We start from the raw sequence: 20,650 nt of genomic DNA on the forward strand, positions 1-20,650 counted from the left end.
CCCCACACAGGTCCGGTGACACAGCTCACCAGAGCAGGGGGGTCAGGTGAGGGTCCAGCCAGTTGCACTACCTTTCATGTACATCTTGGTGGTCTCCACGATTTCCTGGTAGACCACAAACTCAGGGAGCTCCTTGAAGAGCACAGAACTGGGGTGGATGAAGACAGGATCATCGAGGAGAGGGGTCTGCAAGAGAGATGGTAGGTGGGCATGAGTCTGGGAGATACGTGAGCAGCGCGTGAGGCTGACCCCTGTGAATTCAGTTACATCCTCGGCCAGAAAAGCAGGACAGCATCCATCAAAAGACAAATGGCTATACCAGCAGGGTGTGTCCACCGATGGAGCGGGCAGCCTGCTGGGAGAGGTACAGACACAGGCCACAGTTATGACCCGCCCAAAATGGGAGACTGAGCTAAAAAAGCCAGTGTAAAAGGCTACACAGGGCAGGATCCCATTCATGGGAAACGCGTTAGAAAAGCAAATCCATGTAGACGGAAAGCAGACTCAAGGGGTGGATACACCCGTGGCGGATTCATGTTGATGTATGGCAAAACCAATACAATATTGTAAAGTAATTAGCCTCCAGTTAAAATAAATAAATTTAAATTAAAAAAAAAGGGGGGGTGTGGAGATTCAGGGAAAATGTGGAGTGATACAGTGATGGGTACAGGGTGTCTTTTTTGGGGTGATAAAAATGTTTTGAAATTAACTACGGTAATGGTTACACAACTCTGTGAATAGACCAGAAACCTCTGAATTGTACATTTTACAGTGGCGAGTATGGGATGTGCTTTCTGTCTCTGTTCAATGAAGCTGGGGGAAGCTCACGCCCAAAGGGAGAAGCGGCTGCATTGTCATTTCACCTTGGTCCTAGGTGGGAACTTTCCCAGGGACGGTGGGACCAGTGACCAAGGACGAGAGGCCCACCCAGAGCCAAGGGTCCCCCCAGCTGCCGCTCACAGGCATCCTGACACTGTCCAGGGCCAGGTGTCTTCAGCGCCCAGGCTGCTAGGACACGAGACAGATGGGAGGATGAGGAGGGCAGGGGCCCTAGGCGCGACCGCCCTGCGGGCCACTCCCGAGACAGCGGCGAACCTTGTAGGCATTCCTCCACTTGTCGTCCACCAGGTCCTCGCTCCGGACTTTGCGGGCCAGGTGGTCACCCAGGCCGGCTGTCACAACCTGCCGCAGGTAGGTCACCTGGTCCTCGTTAGGCGGCTGCATCTTAGGGTCCACGAAGAGCCCGGCCTCAGGGCACATGGCGTTGGCTGAGAGGGGAGCCAGTTGTCAGTGCAGCCGGGCCCGGGGCTGGCTCTGCCTGGCCTCAGCCACTTGTGCATCTAGGCCCTGTGCACAGAGCTTGCCGGGAGACAAGGCCCCCAGTGGGACAGAAACAGCTGCTCACACGTCTGCTCCTTCCTTGGGACAAAACCCCAGTTTCCTTGTGGGCAGCAGACTATGCTGAGACAGCCTACACCCGCCTCCCTGTCGGCCTCGGGGCAGGGAGCACACCCACCCAGGAAACCCAGTGCACGGGCCATGCTCTCCGAGAAGGACAATGTGGAGACAGACCATCTCTCCCGAGTGCCCTGTGCTGCAAGGCCCTGGCGTGAGACCCAGGGCGAGGCTTCCTCCTTCCACATAAGAAGGATCTGAAGCCCACTGTGCAGCAGGGAGGAGATGGGGCTTTGGGCCTTGCTGTTTGCGTGGGAGGGAGCAGAAGGGTGAAAACAAGAAGGACCAGGAAGGCAGGAGGGAAGAGTGGGCTTGTGGATCTTAGTTCCCTGACCAGGGATGGAACCTGCACCCCTTGCAGCGGAAGCCCCAAGTCCTAACTGCTGGACTGCCAGGGAATTCAAGGGCTTTCTGTTATGAGGTTTGCAATGTAAATCTGTCTTCTCTAGAAAACCTTCAGTGAAACCCATGTTGTTTAACTTAAAAAAGAAAGAAGAAGAAGGAAAAAAGGGGAAGGAAGCAGATCCCTGGGCTGGACAAAGATCTGCCACCCACGCCAGGCCCTGATGTGGCTTCAAACAGGTCTGGTCCTCACAGTTCAGACTAAAGGGGGGTGGAAAGTGGAGGGCTGAACCGCCACCTGCTCCCCAACTTCAACAAGAGGGGCCCCTTCCACTGCTGGAGAAACAAACCAGGATTGGACCCTACTTGAGAGTAGAGACCCCTGGATGTGGCCACTGGGCAGGAGGTGCAGCCAGCAGCTGGTCCACACTAGACCTGGGACAGAGGGCAATGAGAGGGACATCATCAAGGAAAAGATGAGATTGACAGACAACCTGATGAGAGAGGGTCCACGTATCACTGCCCTGCTTGTGTGTGTGTCCTCAGAGGATCACAGAAGTGCCACACACTATAGTAAATTTTACTGAAAATGTGAATCCGCAAATACTGAATCTATGCATAATGAGAACCGACTATATGTAGATGACATGGCTCAGAATGTCAACAGGGTCAAGTTCTCTGCCGGGTGTTGCCCAAGGATGGGAGGAGGCTGGAGGGTGGGGGGTACCTGCGGTGGTCAGCTGGCCCCGCAGGCGCCGGATCTCCATCATGGCCTTGTACCGCAGTCCGTTGGCCTCACAGAACTGGGGTGAGCAGCCTGCATACTCGCAGGCTCCCACGGCGCCTGTGCAAAGAGGAGGGGAGCGCTTGCTTGGTGCCCCGCCCCGCCCTCCCACCCTCCCCACCACCCCCAGGCCACGCCCACGTTGGGCACTCACCCAGCAGTACCATGAGGTCTCCAAGCTTCAGAGAAGCTCCTTGCCCTGCCCAGATCCTCTTCATCTGAGCCACGCGGGCCCGCTTGCCCTTCAGTCTGGCAAGCTCCTCGTCACTGGCAGCTGGCCTATGAGCACACGCCACTTGGGCTTTTTGCCCTGATGCTTGGGCCACAGGGGCAGGGGACCTGCCAGTTACTCAGAGAGGGCCCAGAAAATGCCTGGTGGGGTCTCTGATCACCATGATCGTGGTCTTGGGAATTCCCTGGAGGACCAGTGGTTATGACTCTAGGTTTCCACTGCAGGGGGCACAGGTTCGTTCGATCCCTGGTCAGGCAACTAAGATCCTACAAGCCTTGTGGCAGGGCAAAATAAAAAACAAACCACACCCCCCCTACCCCCCAACCCAGAGATCTGTAAAGACTGGAACACTGGCAGGGCGCAGGGAGGATGCAGATTTCATATAAGACCACTCTCTGAGTCAGTTATGCCCCAGGAGGCTGGATTTCACAGCATTGCTCAGCCCGTGGTGGGCTCCCCCCACCCACGCACCCCGATCCCTGAATGCCCGTCCCACAGCCCCCCACCTGTCCAGCTCCTCGAAGAGCTCCCGGACGGTCATGGCAGCCACAATGGTGATGGTGTAGGGCAGGCAGCCATGTTGCCTGCTCAGCGCCAGCATCTTGGCGTAGCGTGGCGCCACAGGGAACGTGGCCATGGTCCTGCCCAGCTCGGTGATGGGGCAGCTCAGCCGGGACCTCTGCAGCTGCTTCACCCTGGAGGATGGAGGGTCAGCTCGGAGAGGGGTCAGAGCCGAGAATGGGGCAGGAGCTGGGCTCCCCGCTTCCCTCAAGTCCCTCCCCTACCTTTCTGTTTTTGGGGGAGCCTGCAGGGCACCCAGTGCAATCAGCAGCTCCTCAGCAGCGATGAGGGCCTCCACGGAGGGGGGTGTTGGAAAGGGGAAGTTGATGACCTAGGACACAGGGAGCCATGGCGGGAGACATGTGAACGCAGTGGAGGGCTGGAGGAGGGGGCGAGGGCAGGTCTGGTAAGGGGATGGGGCTCCCACTGCCTACCCTCCAAGCACCACTCATGCTCAGAACATGGGACATGGGGGCCTGGGCACACTCAAAGTCCCTGTGCCAGGGGAACCCCAAAGGCCCTCTTTGTTCATTCATTCACATCATCTCTTACTCAAGAGCATGTACTGAGCACTTCGTGTGCACCAGGAGCTGTTCCTGGTGACAGAGGTTGATAAAACAAGACAAGGGCTGAACGGGGATATTGGGATTGACATGGAAACACTACTGATACTATGCATAAAATAGCTAACTAACAAAAACCTACTGTATAGCAGAGGGAATCTACTCAGTGCTCTGTGGTGACCTAAATGGGAAGGAAATCCAAGCAAGAGGGGAGATACATATACATATAGTTGATTCACTTTGCTGTACAGCAGAAATAAACACAGCACTGTAAAGCAACCACACGCCAATAAAAACAAAATGAAAAAAATAATAAAAACAAGACAAGGGCTCTGGCCCCACTGAGCTTTCATTCCAGATGAACAGTGAGTATACATGTGAATAAACAGTCTCACGGGAGAAAATGTGCCCAGACAATGTGATGATCAGGGCACAGAGTGACCGGCCTCAGGGATTGCCTGAGGGTTGTTTAGAAAGAGTGACCAACTCAAAACCAGTGCTCAAATAAATAGTTGTACACAAATGTTCATGGCAGCATTAGTTGTAGGAGCCAAAAGGTGAGAACAACCCAAATGTCTATCAACAAGTTCTTTGACAGTGAAAAAAAAACCCAAACATACTAATGTAATGAAAAGCATGATCCTCTCTTTTATGATGTTATCTTACTGTGAATTGAGCTGATTGATAAATGAGTTTTAAATTGGCTAAAACAAACAAACAAAAATCCACAACGTTGACTGAAAGAAGTCAGATAAGAAAGAATAAGTATCAAAGGATTCTATTTTTATGAAATGTCCAAAATGTAAATTCCACAGAGATTAAAAAGTAGACTCATGGTTGCCAGGGGCTTAAGGGAGGAAGGCTTGAGAGTGACAGCTGATGTGGAGGGGGTTTCTCTGCCTACACCACCCCTCTGGGAGCAGGGGAGAGGCGAGTGACCCTTCCCTTAGAGGACCAAGTGGGCAGAACATCCCTTGAGCCGCAAGGTCACTGACCGCCCTCTCCTTAGAAGGCACAGTACTGGGAAGGTGGGGGTCTCACAAGAGACCACCAGGGAGGGGCTGGGTGAGCACCACAAGGCTCAGCTCTCAGGGCCACAAGGAATGGGGAACAGCCCAGGAAAGGGGAACAGCCCATGAGGGGGCTCAGGCTGCCCAAGAACACCAGCCTGAACCCTGGGACAATGGCAGGTCAGTGGCGCGAGGGCAGGGCTGTGGCTACAACTGACCTTTTCGATGTTGAGAGCTTTCATCTGAAGGATCAAATCCTCCACCGGCCTCCGGGTGATTTCAGGAGGGGGGTACTTCTCAAAGTCACCGAAAACCGCAGATGAGTAGAGTCTGAGCAGAGGGAAGCATCAGAGATTTAAAAAAATGAAGTAAAAAAAGAGACTCAGCCAAACTACCTGGGATTGAATCTTGACTCCACCACCTTACTAGGCAAGGTATTTACCCTCTTCCTGCCTCACTTGCCTTACCTGTGAGATGGGCTAACACAGCAGCTACCCCATCGAGACTGGGAAAGATACTTTATTATTTAAAATTATTATTTATTTATTTGGCTGAGGCGTGCAACATGTGGGATCCTAGTTCCCTGACCAGGGATCGAACCTGCGGTCCCTGCACTGGGAGTGTGGTGTCTTAGCACTGAACCACCAGGGAAGTCCCCAGTGAAGATACTTTAGGTGTCACACAGAGTGTTTGGAACTGTGCCTGGCACATGGCACTCAACTACTTTATTTCTTACTACTTTTCTTTGCATAGTTTCTCAATTTTCTTTTTTTTTTTTTTTGTAATTTAAAGCAAGGTTGAAAAGAATGGTGTGAAGTTAGTTATTGGAAAAAAAAACCAGCACATAAACTGGGAGAAAATTATCTGCCAATGATACCTCTGACAAGGATCTAACATCAGGATCATCAGGGAATACTTAACAACTCACCAATCAAAAGATAGACAGGACTGAAAAATAAACAACACGTACAAATGGCCTATAATCATGTGAAAAGATGCTCACTGTCATTAGAGAAATGGAAACCAAGACCACTGCGAGATACCACCTTGTACTTTCATTTTCATGAAGTGGAAAATAGCAAGCATTGGAGAGACGTGGAGAAATTAGAACCTTCACACACTGCTGGTGGGAATATAAAATGGGGTGCCTGCTGCAGAAACAGTCTGGCGTGTTCCTCAAAATGTCAGCATCACCACATAACTGTGAGATTCTACTCCCTAGGTATTTACCCGAGAGACATGGAAACAGACATTCAAATACTTGTACATGAGTGTTCACAGCGGCACAATTCACAAGGGCCAAAATGTGGACGCAATCCAAGTGTCTATCAGCTGATGAATAGACATGGGAAATGTGGTCCATCCAACGTGCAACAGAATGTTGTTCTGCCATTAAAAGCAACGAAGCACTGACACAGGCTGTGGATGAACCTTGAAAACATGATGTGGGGTGAAAGAAGTCACATACAAAAGGTGACATACCGTCTGATTTCCTTTACAGAAAATGTCCGGAATGATCAGATCCATACAGGCAGGAAGGAGAGAGTGGCTGCCAGATCCTGGGGGTGGGGATGGTAGGGAGGTGTGGGGAGAAACTGATTACTGGGTATTGGGTTTCTTTTGCAGTGATGAGAATATGTGAAAATGAACAGTAGTGGGACTTCTCTGGTGGTGCAGTGCCTAAGGCTCCACACGCCCAGTACAGGGGGCCCAGGTTCACTCTCTGGTCAGGGAACTACATCCAACACGCCACAACGAAGACCCGGAACAGCAAAATAAATAAGATACATTTTTTTAAAAAGAAAATAGTGGTGATGGTTGTACAACTCTGAATATATTAAAATCCACAGAACTGCACATTTCAAAATGGTGAGCTTTATGCTATGGGAATCTGATGTCAATAAAGCTATTAATAAAATAAAAACAAAGGTGCTAATAAACACAGGGCCTGCTATCAGCAGCAGAATAATGAATAATGAAGTGCCTGAAAGCCAACAGGAAAGGGTGTGTGGACCCCAAGGAAGGACAGTCTCCAGTGGGACATGGGACCCCCTTTCCCCGGACGAGGGTGGGTGACCAGTGCACAGTAGCCCAAGGACACTGGGGGACCCCAGGGAGCCCCACCTGTAGCAGTGGCCAGGCTCTGTCCGGCCCGCGCGGCCCGCCCGCTGATCAGCTGAGGCCTGGGAGACCCAGGTGACGCGGAAGGAGGACACGCCAGTGACACGGTCGTAGTGCCGCTTCTTGACCTTTCCACAGTCTACCACGTACTTGATGCCCGGGATGGTCAGGGACGTCTCGGCTACGTTGGTGGCCACGACACACAGCCGTGTCCCCTCTGGGGGAGGTTGGAAGACCTAGGATGGACGGGAGGGTGGCAGCAAGAAAACTGATCACTGTCTCGCCAGTCAGGGAAGAAATCATGAGACTGAGGTCAGAGGAAGTCAGCAGGCAGGGCAGGGCCCGGAGGTGACGAGGTTGATAGGTTCTCTCCTTGCCTACAGCCACTGCTCCCAAACTGAACGTGGGCATGCTCTCCAAGTAGGAGACCCCAAGACCCTTTCAAAAGCCTGGAGTGTTGATCTAACAGCTGATGGGGAGGTGACCCAGGGCCTGACCCGCCCCCATCTCAACATCCTAGGAACCCCTGCTGGGCATCCATTCCAGGGCCCACCCGGTTACCTGCGCCTGCTTCTCCGGGGCCAGCAGCGAGTACAGAGGGAGCACGTGAAGGGGGAGACAGGCATCGGGCTGCTCACCTGCAGGGGCAGCAGAGGTCGGCTGTATCTTGTGCCCCCAGCTGCTGGCACCCCTGCCTGCTCTGCCAGAGAGGCTCCCCTGCAGCTCCACTGCCAGGGCTCAACCCCGGGCACTGGCAGAGAGGGTGGGCACATTGCAGTCTCTCCTCGGGAAAGCCCCTAGTCCTGCATGGGGATCCCCAAGGGCTTGATCTCAGCCTCTCTAACCCCCCACTGCCTGCAAAGCCGAGCCTGGGAGCATCGCCCCCATGACAACCAGCACAAGAGATATTTGAAGGCCTCCTCTGTGCTCCGTGGTTTCAGGAGCTCAGGAGACAGCAAAGGGTGGAGCAGGCAGAAACCCCAGCTCCCCTGCGGGTCGTGCCCAGGGAGGATTCCTCGCTCGACCCCAGCCCGTGCAGCAGGAACCAGCCGAGTCCCTGCCAGGTCCCACCTCCATCCGCTCCATGGTCCCCTAAGTCCAGGTCCAGGTCGGAGGCCAGGGCCGCCTCCTCCTCGTCGTCCATTTCTGCCTCCCTATCCTCATCGCCGTCGCCCGCTGGCAGCACCGAGTAACTGTCCAAGCTGATCTGCGGCAGGGTCTATGGTAAAGAAGACGTCGGCATGGAGGGCTGCAGGTGGCCCTACGTGGAGACTGGCGTCACGAGCAGAGTCCGAGGCCACGTGACCCCAGGCTGGTCACGTGCTACCCCTGCCTCAGTGTCATCTGGGAGTCAGGGGTGGTCACAGGACTGCTTGCAGGGCTGCCCTGAGGACGCAGAGCTAACACACGTGAAGCCCTGAGACCGCTGCCTAGCACGGTGTAGAAGCAATAGTGAAGTCTTGCAAATGCCCTGGGGTGAAAGTCCCCAGTGCCCGGCCCGCCCACCCCCAGCTCTCCAGCAAACCCCAAGGGCCGCTTTCTCTGTCCCACCCACCCTGGGCATTTCTGCAGGCCCTGCTCAAGGCCCCAGGGCTGGGCCTTCCAGAAGCTTCCTCCCAGCCCCCAGCATAGGGAGCCTGGAATGGGAAATCCCAGCCCACCCTCCAGGCCCTGAAGCAGCACCAGCCAACCACTCTCTCTTCAGCAAGAAGGTTCTAGATCCCTGCTGCCCAACAAGGTCACCAGCAGCCCTGGGGGCCCACTGGACACCTGAAAAGTATCTAAAATGACCAAGGAATTGAATCTTAATTTTATTTGGGTTTTCTTCTGGCTATGCTGTGTGGCTTGCAGGATCTTAGCTTCCTGACCAGGGACTGAACCCAGGCTCTCAGTAGTTAAAATACTGAATCCAAACCACTGAATCACCAGGGAACGCCCTTATGTGGTTTTAATTAACTTTACATCTGTGCAGGTGCACAGGGCTGGTGCCTACCACGCGGACAAGGCAGCTTCAGAGTCTGGGCTGCCTTTTCTGGCCTCTACGTACCATGGCCTGGGCCTTCTTCGCCCGTGCCCGTGACTTCTTAAACCTCCTTGTTTCTTCTACTGAATCTCTTTGATCGTCCTTTTCTGGGAAAAGATGAACCAATTAGGAAGAAAGATATCTCCAGGCTCATGCCAGGTAAGCAGGATCCATCATTCACTGTCCAGGGTCATTGATCACCATTCACGGGGAAGGGAGGGCAAGCAAGGGACTGGCTCCTTTAGGGAGGCTCCGAAGGCCAGGCCGCCTGCCCCCAGCCTCTTGGGTGATGGGCTTGCACTTGGGGTTACCTGGGGGCCTGTGTCTGGTGAGGGGGAAGGCTCTTCTCAGCCTGCGGCACAGCGCGTGCACCTCCGCCTGCCCCGTGAGGAACACCAGGATGCCGCCTGCAGGGAGAACCAGACCCGCCGTGACCCGCTTGTTCACGTGGCAGACGTGGCCTTGGTGATGACCATGTGCCAGGCCCTCATCTGAGAGCTGGGGCGCAAGGAAGTGCTGGTCAAATCAAGGCTGCAGAGGCCCACACGAGCAACAGGATGAGCTGGGACAAGGAGCTAAACCTATACCATGGAAACAGGCATTGAATTCCTGGACATGAGCACTGGGAAAGCAGGTCTACTCCCAGGAAGTGGGCGCAACCCAAGTATCCATCACCTGGTAAATGGATAAATGGAACTATCAGAGTATGTGTCATGGGGATGTGGAGAGAACTGTGAGGGCGGGGGTCAGGAGGGACACTCAGGTGAAACACACCTGTCCACTTGCTCTGTGTCTGTGGGGACAAAAGGCACTCACAGCCCCACTGTCTGGTTAGTCCCTGAAGCCTTGCAATCCTTGGGGCAGAACAAGGCAGGGCAGGTGCGGTGAGTGCCCTGGGACCATTGCAGACACTGTGGTACAGAGAGGCCAAGTGCTACCCCGAGCCCCCACTGCCTGCACCCCTGGGTCTGGAAGGGGAGGACCCCGCCCCAGCCCACCAGGGTCTCACCTGCGGGCAGCATGCGATGGATCTTGCAGACCTTCCGGAAGCACTCCCCGCTGTAGTCTTCCAGTGGCGTCCGCTTGTTGAAGTGCACTGTCACCGGGAACTGCCGGGACTCGACCTACCGGGAGGCACAGGGTCAGGGGTGGGAGATGACCTGAGCCAGACCTGAGCCCTCCCCCTTCCCTGAACTCTGACCATGAAGGCTGCTACCATCCCAACCCTCAGGCAATCCCAAGCTCTGCTGTGGCTGACAGAGGGGCCCTCCTCCCCGGCAGCCCTGAGACCCTGGCCTGGATGGTACCTTGATGACCGGGGGTGGCTGGGTGAAGAGCCGCTGGTTCTGGGTGAAGTCCTCCACTCGCAGCGTGGCCGACATGATGAGCAGCTTCAGCGGCAGGTGCCTCTGGGGAACGAGAGACCGGGGACCCATGACCACCTGGGGCCAGGAACACTGATGGCGGGGTCAGGGGAGACTTCTGCCCTCTGGGGAACAAGAGACTGGGGACCCACGGCCACCTGGGGCCAGGAAAACTGACGGCAGGGTCGGGGGAGACTTCTGCCCTCCTGGTCTCATCTCCAGCCCCACAAACCTGCTCCTCAGCCCCTCTTCTGGATGCCAAAGATCCAAGAAAAAGTTGAAGTGGATGGTAGTGGCCTGTTAAAGGAGCCCTTAAGATCCCCCCTGAGGGACTTCCCTGGTGGTCCAGTGGTTAGGACTCAGCACTTCTACTGCTGAGGACCGGGGTTCAATCCCTGGTCGGGGAACTAAGCAGTGTGTCATGGGAAAAAACAAAGGCTTAAAAAAAAAAGATTCCCGAGTAAGCTCTGATGATGTTAGGCGAGACAGGAGGGCTTAGCTTGGGGTCCACCCCACACATGGGAACAGTGGGTATGGCTGCTGTCAGCCCCCGCCCGACATCATGACTGTCTGTCTGTCCCCAAAATGGACAAGGAGGTGCAGCCTGACTCAGGGATGGGTGCAGTGGGTGTGCCTGGTTTTCAGCCTCCTCAGCAGCACCTGCTGTGCCCCCCGTGGTGGGCTCTGCTCTCAAGCCCGTGGAAGCTGTCTTCTGAAGCTTATAAACTGCAAACCCCGGAAGTTCAGTGTCTTTGGTAAACAAAAGCCAAGATGAGAGGCACAGTGTAGACCAAAGGTTCTGCCTCCTCCCCAACACAATCTCCTCTGTGTGGCCCCACCACATGCACCTCTATGACCCCATGCGTCTCCTGTTCTTCCCACCTCACTCTCTCTGCTCTGCCACCCTCAGCTGCCTGACCATCCTCAACGCACAAATCAAGACCACAGTGAGATGCTGCTAGAATGGCTGAGGACTAAAAACATGCAAAATGTCAAGTGTGGGTGAGGATGTGGAAGGCAGCCTGTACATCGTGGGCGAGAACACGGGAGGCGTGACCACTGCAGAAGCCAGTCTGGAGCGGCTCAGATGATTACATGAGGAGCCCCTGTGGGACCTGGCAACCCTGCTCCTGGGACAGGCCCAAGAGAAAGAAAACGGCCCTTGGACAGACATTCACGAGAGATGGAAAGTGGGAAGAGCCCAAGTCTCCAACAGTAGATGAATGGGTATGTGAAATGTGGTCCAGCCACACAATGGATGATGATTCGGCCATAAAAAGGAATGAAGCACTGACACACGCGACAATGGGGATAAACTCTGAAAATGTGCCAAGTGAAAGAAGCCAACCACAGAAGGCCACGTGCTGGGACCGCCCTGGTGGTCCAGTGGCCAAGGCTCTGTGCTCCCAATGCAGGGGTCTGGGTTTGGACCCTGATCAGGGAACTGGACGCTGCACACTGCAACCAAGAGCAGAGATCTTGCGTGCCACAACTGTGACCTGGTGAGCCAAATAAATAAAGTTTTTAAAAAAACACGCATATTGTGTGATTTCATTTATGTGAAACATATGGAATAGATAAATCCACAGAGATGGGAAATAGACTATGGATACCTTGAGATGGGAGAGTGGGGGAGGACCATGGAGATAGCTAATAGGTTTCTTTTCAGGGTGATGAAAATATTTTAAAGTTGACTGCAGTGATGGCATATAACTCTGAATATGCTAAAACCCACTGAATTGCACACATTAAATGCATCAATTACATAAAGTTAACAAAAAAACCCAAACGAAAACCCGACACAAGCCCTACACCTGCCCCAGGGCCTTTGCACCTGCTTTTCTTGACATTTAGAATCTCCTCCTCTCAGCAGCTGCTTCTCACTCCTTCCCTTCCTCCAACCGCCCCACTCAAAGGCCACACTCTCTGTGAATCTCATCACACTACCAACCCTCTACCTTCTGCCTGATTTTGCTCTCTCTTCCTGGTTTTGTCCACCGGGAATTCACAGGCTTCTGAGTGGCTTACTGCCAATTGCCTTCACTAAAATGGAAACCCCATGAGGGCAGGAACTTCTGTCTTGTTCACTGAGAGCCCTGCACACAGCACACACAGAACTGATGTCTGATGACAAAGGTTCTGCACTTCTAAGAAGGGGGTATGAAAAAGCATCAACTTCTCAGTGGGACTGGCGGGAACTGTTCCATGGCACCCCATCCTAGCACAGCATCCCTTTGACGACCATCCCTGCCCAATCGAGGGAGGGGGCAGGTGGAGGGAAAAGTTGACCCCAAGCCGGACGCAGGGTGTCTCACAGCACATGGAGTATATGGGCTTGGTGGCTGGCTCCACCAGTTCTGTGGATTTCAAAGACCTGGCTGGTGTCTTAAAGCCAGATACAGTGGGGTCTGGCTAAGTGCATGCATGCTCAATCATGTCCAACTCTTTGTAGCCCCATGGACTATAGCCCGCCAGGCTCCTCTGTCCATTGAATACTGGAGTGGGTTGCCATTTCCTTCTCCAAAGGATCATCCTGACCCAGGGATCAAACCTGCATCTCCTGCATTGGCAAGTGGGTTCTTTACCACTCAGCCAGCCGGGAAGCCCACAGTGTCGCCTGGCCCACAGTGAACTCTTTGCTTGAGCCTCTTGCTCTGACAGAGGGAAAAGTAACAGATGACGAGGAAGCTGAACCTAGGGTTGGAATCTGTTTACACCAAGACCCAGAGCCCCGGCTCCTGGCCTGGAGGAGGCTGTTCTAGGAGACCCTCTCACAGCAGCAGTCCGGGTGTGGATGGGGGTGGGCTGAGTGGGCCTCGGGGTCCCCCGGCACCTCCGCCTACCTTCTCCCGGAGACACACAATGCGGGACAGGAGGCCGATGAGGATGTCAGTGTACACGCTCCTCTCGTGGGCCTCGTCGATGATCACCACCTTGTACTTCAGCAGCAGGAAGTCCTAGGGAGGAGTGGGGAGGAGGTCCAGGGATGAGGACGGCCATCTGGGCTGGAGCACCCCAGGATGAGTGTGCCTCCCAAAGCACCCACTCAATGAACCCCTTTGGTAGCTGACACAGATTCAAGAGCACTTGGCCTGCAGGGGGTCGTCGCCTACGACCCCAGGCCTACTTCTTCATCTGTAAAATGGGACAAGAGGACCCATCTCAAGAGGTCATGGAGAAGTTTCGATGACAATTACTGTTTGTAAAGCAGACAACACAGAGCCTGGGGCCTGGCAGAGAAACTGCTAGAGAAAAGGCAGCTGTGATCTATTAGAGCCGAGCTACCAATGCGGGTGGTGGGGAGGCAGGCAGGAAACAGGGACCAGGGGATGTTGGGCGGGGACCAGGGCAGCACACGCCACACAGACAGGGGCCATCAGACCCCAAAACACACTCACAGCCGCCTTCACAGTGATCTTGGCTGGCCTCGAGGCAGAGGAGGCAGGAGTCACCTCTGCCCTCCCCAGAGACCCCTGCCCAGGGGAACCTCAGCCAGCCAGTGGGTAGTAGTGTGCTTCTGGCTAATGCATAAAGTCTGTGAACCAAACTGCAACAAACATACAAGCTCACATGTAATGAACACCTATTAGGTGTTTTGCTAAAGTGCCTTCATGCTTCACATGATTTAAAGCAATTAGGAGGAAAGTACCAGCTTGCAGATCAAGAAACCAAGGCCCAGAGAGGTTAAGTAACTTATTCAAGGTCACACAGCAACACAACAGTAAATGCAGTGCTTTGCCAAAATTTGTCACGCTGGCTGCTCACACCCTGGGTGACATCCTATCTTCCCACTCTTACGCTTAGCAGCCTTGCTCTGTGACATGAGAAAAGCAACCAACCTTCTGGATTTCCTTGAGCAAGACACCATCAGTCATGAACTTGATTCTGGTCTCTTCGGTCACGTTTCCTTCATATCGGATCTGGTAGGAGACGACCCTGCAGGCACAAGCTACGGATCAGTCCCCTAGAGCTGCGGCTGCTTGGGGTGGTGGCTACTCCAAGGAGACCAGCAGAGCAGGCCTGGTCCCTCTAGGCAGGCGGCTAAGGGTAGGGCCCACCAGCTCACCTACTAAGGCCCAGACACTGGGCCACTCTGCCTCCCTCTCTAGGACCCTGGCCTCCAGTGTGAGGGGTGAGGGGAACTCACAGACAAGTCCAGAGCATATTAATCACACATGCACACAGATCTTGGCTGGAGCCTGATGTAAACAATCAACTCTAAACACTTTTTAGGAGGCAATCCAGGAAATGGGAACACAGAAGGAACACACTCAGGAGTTAGGACATACTTTTTAGTGATGGTTACAGTACTACAATTATGTTTATAGTTGTCTTAAAAAAAAAAAGTTACAGGGAATTTCCTGGTGGTCCTAGGGCTTCCCTGGTGGCTCAGACGGTAAAGAGTCCACCTGCAATGCAGGAGACCCGGGTTCAGTCCCTGGGTTGGGAAGATCCCCTGGAGGAGTGCATGGCAACCCATTCCAGTATTCTTGCCTGGAGAATCCCCATGGACAGAGGAGACTGGTGGGCTACAGTCCATGGGGTCGCAAAGAGTCAGACAAGACTGAGCAACTAGGCACCCTGGTGGTCCAGTGTTTAGGACTCCGAGCTTCCACTGCAGGGGCCCAGGTTCAGTCCTCAGTTGGGAAACTAAGATCCCCAAGCTACGAGGGGCAGCCAAAAACAAACAAAAATCCCCAAAACAGAGTCTTGATCTTTCAGACCTACACGATGAAATATTGAGGCTGAGATGATAAGACATCTGAAACTTGCTCCCCAAGAACTGAGGGAGAGCATGGGGCACAGATGAAACAGAGCTGGTCACGAGGTGACAATTCCTGAAACCGGGTCTCGGGTACCTGGGGGCTCGTTATACTAGTCTTTCCACTTTGGCATGTGGTTGGAAACTTAACACTAACGAGTTAAATAAAGAGGATGAAAGAAAGTGGGGGCAGCTTTGTGTATACTATAAATTTCAAGATATGCAGTGAAATGGCATAGGAAAGATACGGACATCTGTGAACGGCCTCCAGGGTGAACGAGGGCGTGTGTCACGGCTCAGCTTGGTGGGCCTGGAGGGCCATCTTCAACCCTCCTCCATGAAGCAGAGCACTCACCGTGGCGACAGATTCATCTCCTTGGCTACCCGCTGGGACATGGCCACGGCAGCCACTCGGCGGGGCTCCGTGACGCCAATGATGCTGTTGTCGCTGTGAGGGGGAGAACACAGGGCTGAATTTCAGGCAGGAAGGAGCTGACCCAGCAGGCCCGAGGCTGCTGTCCCTACAAATGTCCCTGGCTGGTGTCTGGGATCCTGGATTTCAGGGGGGCTCCCACCTCTCCCTGATGGATAAGAGGGGCTCCCTGGGCCTGGACTGTCTGTACAAACTACATGGTTCATGCTGACAACTGCTTTTCCTTCAGGGAGTCTAGAATTTGGCAGGTACCAGGCAGAGAGTACCCACGTGACCAACCCCCAACGAAGAACCCTGGGCGCTGAGTGTCTACAGGCATCCTGGTAAAGGACACTCATACGTGTTATCACAACTCGTTGCTGGGGGAATGAAGCACGTCCTGTGTGACTGCCCAGGAGAGGGCTCTGGGAGGCTGCGCCTGGTTCCCCCAGACTTCACCCCACATGCCTTCCTCCTTTGCTGATGGAACATTGTGTCCTTCACTGTAGGACCTGGAGTCTTCCAAGAAAATTGCTGACTTGGGGGCGGTCTTGGGGACCTCAACATACACGGGTCAAAAGGGCTAACAGGAGACGACACACCGCCGCTCCCACTAGGAACTGATCTAAGTGTTTTACACAAATCCAGTCATTTCATTTACATAACAACCCTATGAAGTAGCTGGCAATGATGAGCCCCCATCTCACAGCTGAGGCAACTGAGGCCCAGAGAGGTTAAGGAGCTTGCCCCAAGTCATACAGCATGTCAACCACAGAACTGGAATCAGATCTCCAGGAGCCCGTGCTCCTAACAACTTTGGGGAACCACGTCCACTGTCAGCTGAGAGACCTGCGGGGGACCCTGTGGCCAGCCCTCACCTGCTGTAGCCTGCTTCGTAGAGAAACTGCGGCACCTGGGTGGTCTTCCCGCTGCCGGTCTCACCACATATGATGACGATAGGGTGCTCAGCCACTGCCTCCATGATCACTTGTTCTTCAGAGAGAATCGGGAGCTTCAGCCGCTCTTCCTGGTGAGAGAGAGGAAGTCAGAACTCAGGGAATGAGGGGTAGAGGGGGGTTGCAGCTGCTGCAGAAGGGCAGACGGGATGAGGGGTCTTTGCTCAAAGCAAGACTATACAGGTGATGTGGTTCCTACAAAGGCAGCAGCTGGCACCCAGTCAAGGGGGAACAGGAGGGCCACTCTGGAGGATGGAAGCCTTGACGGCTGGGGAGGGGGCCCAGAGACATGGGTTGGGTCCTTTGGAATGTCACACCCGGCATCCAAAGGGTCAGCCTGGTGCAGAGAAGCCCCTGTGCGGCACAAGACCCCTCCGCTGCTGCTGGGGGAGTTCACACTTATGGAAGAGTCAATTCAGCAAACAACTGGCTGCTAATTTTACCAAAATTCAGGATGTGAGACACAGCATCACATCCTAGGTGTGATTCTGCTAGGTGCTCACACATGAGTGTATGCACATGCACACACATACATGCACACACAAGTATTCCATAGTGAGGGAGGGGTTTTGTGAACCCCTGCTTGCTCTGATTATGTGTGAAGCATGCCTAATTTTAAAAATTCTGTTCTCTACTTCTATTCTATTGGTTAAAAAAAGCAGCACTGGCCATCTCATGACCCCATGATGGCTGTGACCTCCAGTTTGCAAACCCTGTCCCCCAAAGTTTTGTATCTGTGATGACGAGAAAAGGACAAGAAAATGTAAAGCAGCAGAGAAGATGGGAGTAAAAAGCAAGAATATTTCAAATGTCCAGCCGGAGATGACTACTTAAACCGAGCTCTATTCAAGCAGAGGAATACTCTATAGCAGTTTCAAAACCGAAACCAAACCAAACGGACCTCAGTGACATACATCTTCACAAATAAGTAAATCCCAGGAACATAATGCTGATTAACAAAAAAACAAAGTGCAGGAAAACATATATGATACAAGGCCACTTACAAACCTAGCCTCAGTAATACACTTGTGGAAAAACCACAGTGAAAGGCCAAGGGAGGAACCCCGGGGGGCACCAGGGACGCTGGATGGTGGAGCCTGGGTCGCTGAATCAGTGTGTGGACCAGAATCCCATACCCCTCACTTGCCAGTGGATAGCATCAGGCTCTGACATCACCTACAAGGAAACCTTTGTGGCGTGAAGCCAGTGGCACTTCAAGGTCTGTTATAGCAGTGAGCCCACCCTAATTCTTTATATGTGTCCAGGGAATTTGTAATTTCCTCAATTCTGTCTTATTCCAGCAAAAATTTGAAGCCCTTGGATGGACCAGGGTCAAAAGCCCTTGGATGGACCAGTGTTACAGCTCAGTTTTATTCAGAAAGTAAAGAAAAATACATCTTCAAAGCGTGAGGGCATGCAACCCAAAAGACGAGAAGAGAAGAGAGGCCCCCGGCCCAATTTTGGCTCTTCTTTTTATATGTTTTTTCCTCCTCCCCCTGGGCCTGCCCTATGTAAACTGGGCTAGCCAGAAGTGCCGTTTGTTTTACCTGAGGTCTTCACTCTGGTCCTCGGACCTTCCTTTGTTCTATTTTCATGGGCTTTTCCCTTCCTTGTCTTTTTGCTACCGCCATTCTGGACTCCTTTTTCCTATTCTAACTACCTAACGTATATAAGCACACAAATGTACCTGTGACTGGAATTGCAATCTCATTAAACTGTGTATGTTAAGTTGCTTCAGTTGTGTCCAACTCTTTGCGACCCTATGGATTGTAGCCCACCAGGCTCCTCTGTCCAGGGATTCTCCAGGCAAGAATACTGGAGTGGGTTGCTGTGCCTTCCTCCAGGGGATCTCTCCGATCCAGGGATCAAACCTGCGTCTTTTACGTTTCCTGCACTGGCAGGTGGGTTCTTTACCACTAGCACCACCTGGGAAGACCTCTCAGTAAACTACTACTTTTCGTATGGAACAGTGACTAATATTTTCTATTCTTTTCCATTAAAAAAAAAAAGCTGGTCACAGCCCACGTTTCCACAATCTAATCTGTGGTTTGAAACTGCTGCTCTGAGACCCATGAGCCCTCTTGCCTCAGGGCCTTTGCTCACGAAGTTCTCAGTATGGGACGGCCCCCCTGTTCTCAGCTGGTCACCGAGCTCTTATCCCAGAAGATACTTTCCCTATCGAGCCTATGTACTCCTGCACTTCCCCTTCATGGTACCCGATCTTCCCCTCCGTGGCTCTTGTTCCTCCCCTTGTGTGACACTGTGTTGTCCATCTTGGTCTCGTCTGCTGGACTGAAAGCTCCAGAGGCTGTAGACTGCTCTACTTCCTGGGCTGGCGGGTGGACGGAGTAACCACCATCTACAATGGGCCAAACCCTGAGGCATCACCAACCTCAAAGCAGTCTCATTAAATGACTTATTCTTTTTTTTTTTTTTAAATAAGAAATAGGAATGAAAACATAATCTGCAAAATTTAGGGGATTTTTTCAATTTAGAGGCATGATCCTCAAAGGGCTTTATTGCATTACTTTATATGACAAATATTTTTTGAATGCCTGATACATGCTGGCACTATTCTATGTGCTAACAAGTAAAATTGGAACAATGTACTAATATTTTCTATTCTATTCTTCCATGGGCCTTGAGCTTCCTGTCCCTTAATCTTGTTGTTGTGACAACCCAGTAAGACAGTCACTTTACCAGACAAGGAAACCAAGTGCAGAGAGGTGGAACCCTTGTGAGTAGACAGGTACTCCCATTCCACAGATCAAGAAAACGGGGCCCAGGAACGAGCTGGGCAGTGGAGGGATCAGCACTCCGTTCCAGGCCAACTGACTCCATAGCCTAAGCTCTTGTCCCGAAGAGTGGACACTTGGGCCAGGAACCGTGGTCAGAGGCTGCAGGGGACAGTGACCAGAAGATGAGAAAGGCAGCTGACACCCATCTCAAGAGCCCCACCACAGGCCAGGTACTCATTCATCAGCCTGACAAGGCAGGTACAGCTATCCCCCTTTTCCAGATGACGAAACCTAGACACAGAAGGCGAGGCAACCTGCTCAGATCCCGAGATGCCTTCTCGCTGCACCCACAGCCCCTCACTGTACTGACCTGATCCCCTAAGCTCTCCATCAAACACTGGAGCGACCAACCTGCATTTCGGGGGAGCGGTTCACGGGGATGAAGACTGCGGGCTTCGATGGGGGCCTGACCAGGGCAGAGGCTGCCGTGGGAGTAGCTGCTGGAGGGGCAGGAGTCTCAGCTGGGCCGCTGGGTGCTGGGTTCTGGCCCCTGGCCCCAGATGGAGCTGGTGGCACGTGTGCTGGGGCCGACCCTGCACTGGCCTCTGACCGATTGTCTGTTGGGGCCTCCTCGGGTTCAGAGTCCACTGAGGATTCAGACTCCTCTTCTGCCTCCTGGCGGCGGCGCTTCCGGTGGGCTCCACTGAGGCTGCTGATCTTCTCTGAACCCTGGGCTGCCACATCATCTGGTTTCCTGCAGGGAAGGCACAAAATCAGGCTCTAGGATGGGCCAGCCAACCTGAGGCAGCTCTGAGTTGCTGAAGGCTCATCAGAGGCAGGACTCAGGAGCCACGCCCCTTCCTGCCTCAAGGCCTTTGCACCCGCTGTCCATGGTCCCTGCAGGCAGCTTCTCCCTCACTTGACTCAAAGGTCGCCTCTCAGGAAGACTTCCCCTGACTGCAGCCTCAATCACCTCTCCCACTGCCTCCATCCTCTTCGCCCTGTTCTTTGCTACTGAGCAAAAAGCTCTTTCTACTATTTATCTAACTACTGCCCATCTCCCCACTATCAGAACGTAAGCTCCTTATGGGAAGAAACTTTATTTTTGTGCACTGCTCTATTTCTAGGGCCCAGAGGAGAGCCTGAGATGCAGTTTGCATTCAACAAGCAGTCATTAAATGTGCCACAAGTCTTATGGTACGGTACTGGAAATGAACACAGTGGGCCAAGTGTGAGAGAGCAGGGAGCAGGGGCCTGAGCTGAGGGAACACATGGGCCCCACCTAAGGCAAGCTGCCCTGTGGGAATGCCAGCTGGTGTGGCCACAT

At 53.3% G+C, this 20,650-nt stretch overlaps 1 protein-coding gene and 1 non-coding gene across 2 annotated transcripts in view; one reads left to right on the plus strand and one right to left on the minus strand.

Annotated features, from left to right (window-relative positions):
* DHX37 (DEAH-box helicase 37) overlaps positions 1 to 20,650 on the minus strand; it is a 30,867-nt gene that overhangs the window by 3,045 nt on the left and 7,172 nt on the right. Inside the window, exons 4-22 of the mRNA XM_070386329.1 lie at positions 19,735 to 20,077; positions 16,508 to 16,656; positions 15,573 to 15,665; positions 14,295 to 14,391; positions 13,299 to 13,412; positions 10,399 to 10,500; positions 10,101 to 10,215; positions 9,403 to 9,498; positions 9,116 to 9,198; positions 8,140 to 8,287; positions 7,630 to 7,706; positions 7,072 to 7,304; positions 5,166 to 5,277; positions 3,599 to 3,705; positions 3,320 to 3,508; positions 2,736 to 2,860; positions 2,525 to 2,641; positions 1,096 to 1,268; positions 72 to 186 (exon numbers count right to left, since the gene is read on the minus strand). Coding sequence (XP_070242430.1) covers positions 72 to 186; positions 1,096 to 1,268; positions 2,525 to 2,641; positions 2,736 to 2,860; positions 3,320 to 3,508; positions 3,599 to 3,705; positions 5,166 to 5,277; positions 7,072 to 7,304; positions 7,630 to 7,706; positions 8,140 to 8,287; positions 9,116 to 9,198; positions 9,403 to 9,498; positions 10,101 to 10,215; positions 10,399 to 10,500; positions 13,299 to 13,412; positions 14,295 to 14,391; positions 15,573 to 15,665; positions 16,508 to 16,656; positions 19,735 to 20,077 — 2,588 coding nt within the window. The remainder of the gene's footprint in view (positions 1 to 71; positions 187 to 1,095; positions 1,269 to 2,524; positions 2,642 to 2,735; positions 2,861 to 3,319; positions 3,509 to 3,598; positions 3,706 to 5,165; positions 5,278 to 7,071; positions 7,305 to 7,629; positions 7,707 to 8,139; positions 8,288 to 9,115; positions 9,199 to 9,402; positions 9,499 to 10,100; positions 10,216 to 10,398; positions 10,501 to 13,298; positions 13,413 to 14,294; positions 14,392 to 15,572; positions 15,666 to 16,507; positions 16,657 to 19,734; positions 20,078 to 20,650) is intronic.
* TRNAR-UCU (transfer RNA arginine (anticodon UCU)) lies at positions 10,790 to 10,862 on the plus strand. Its single transcript has one exon. It is a non-coding gene; the product is annotated as a tRNA-Arg (tRNA).

This window comes from Bos mutus, chromosome 17, assembly GCF_027580195.1.
Source record: "Bos mutus isolate GX-2022 chromosome 17, NWIPB_WYAK_1.1, whole genome shotgun sequence".
In the NCBI taxonomy this organism is placed as follows: Eukaryota; Metazoa; Chordata; class Mammalia; order Artiodactyla; family Bovidae; genus Bos; species Bos mutus.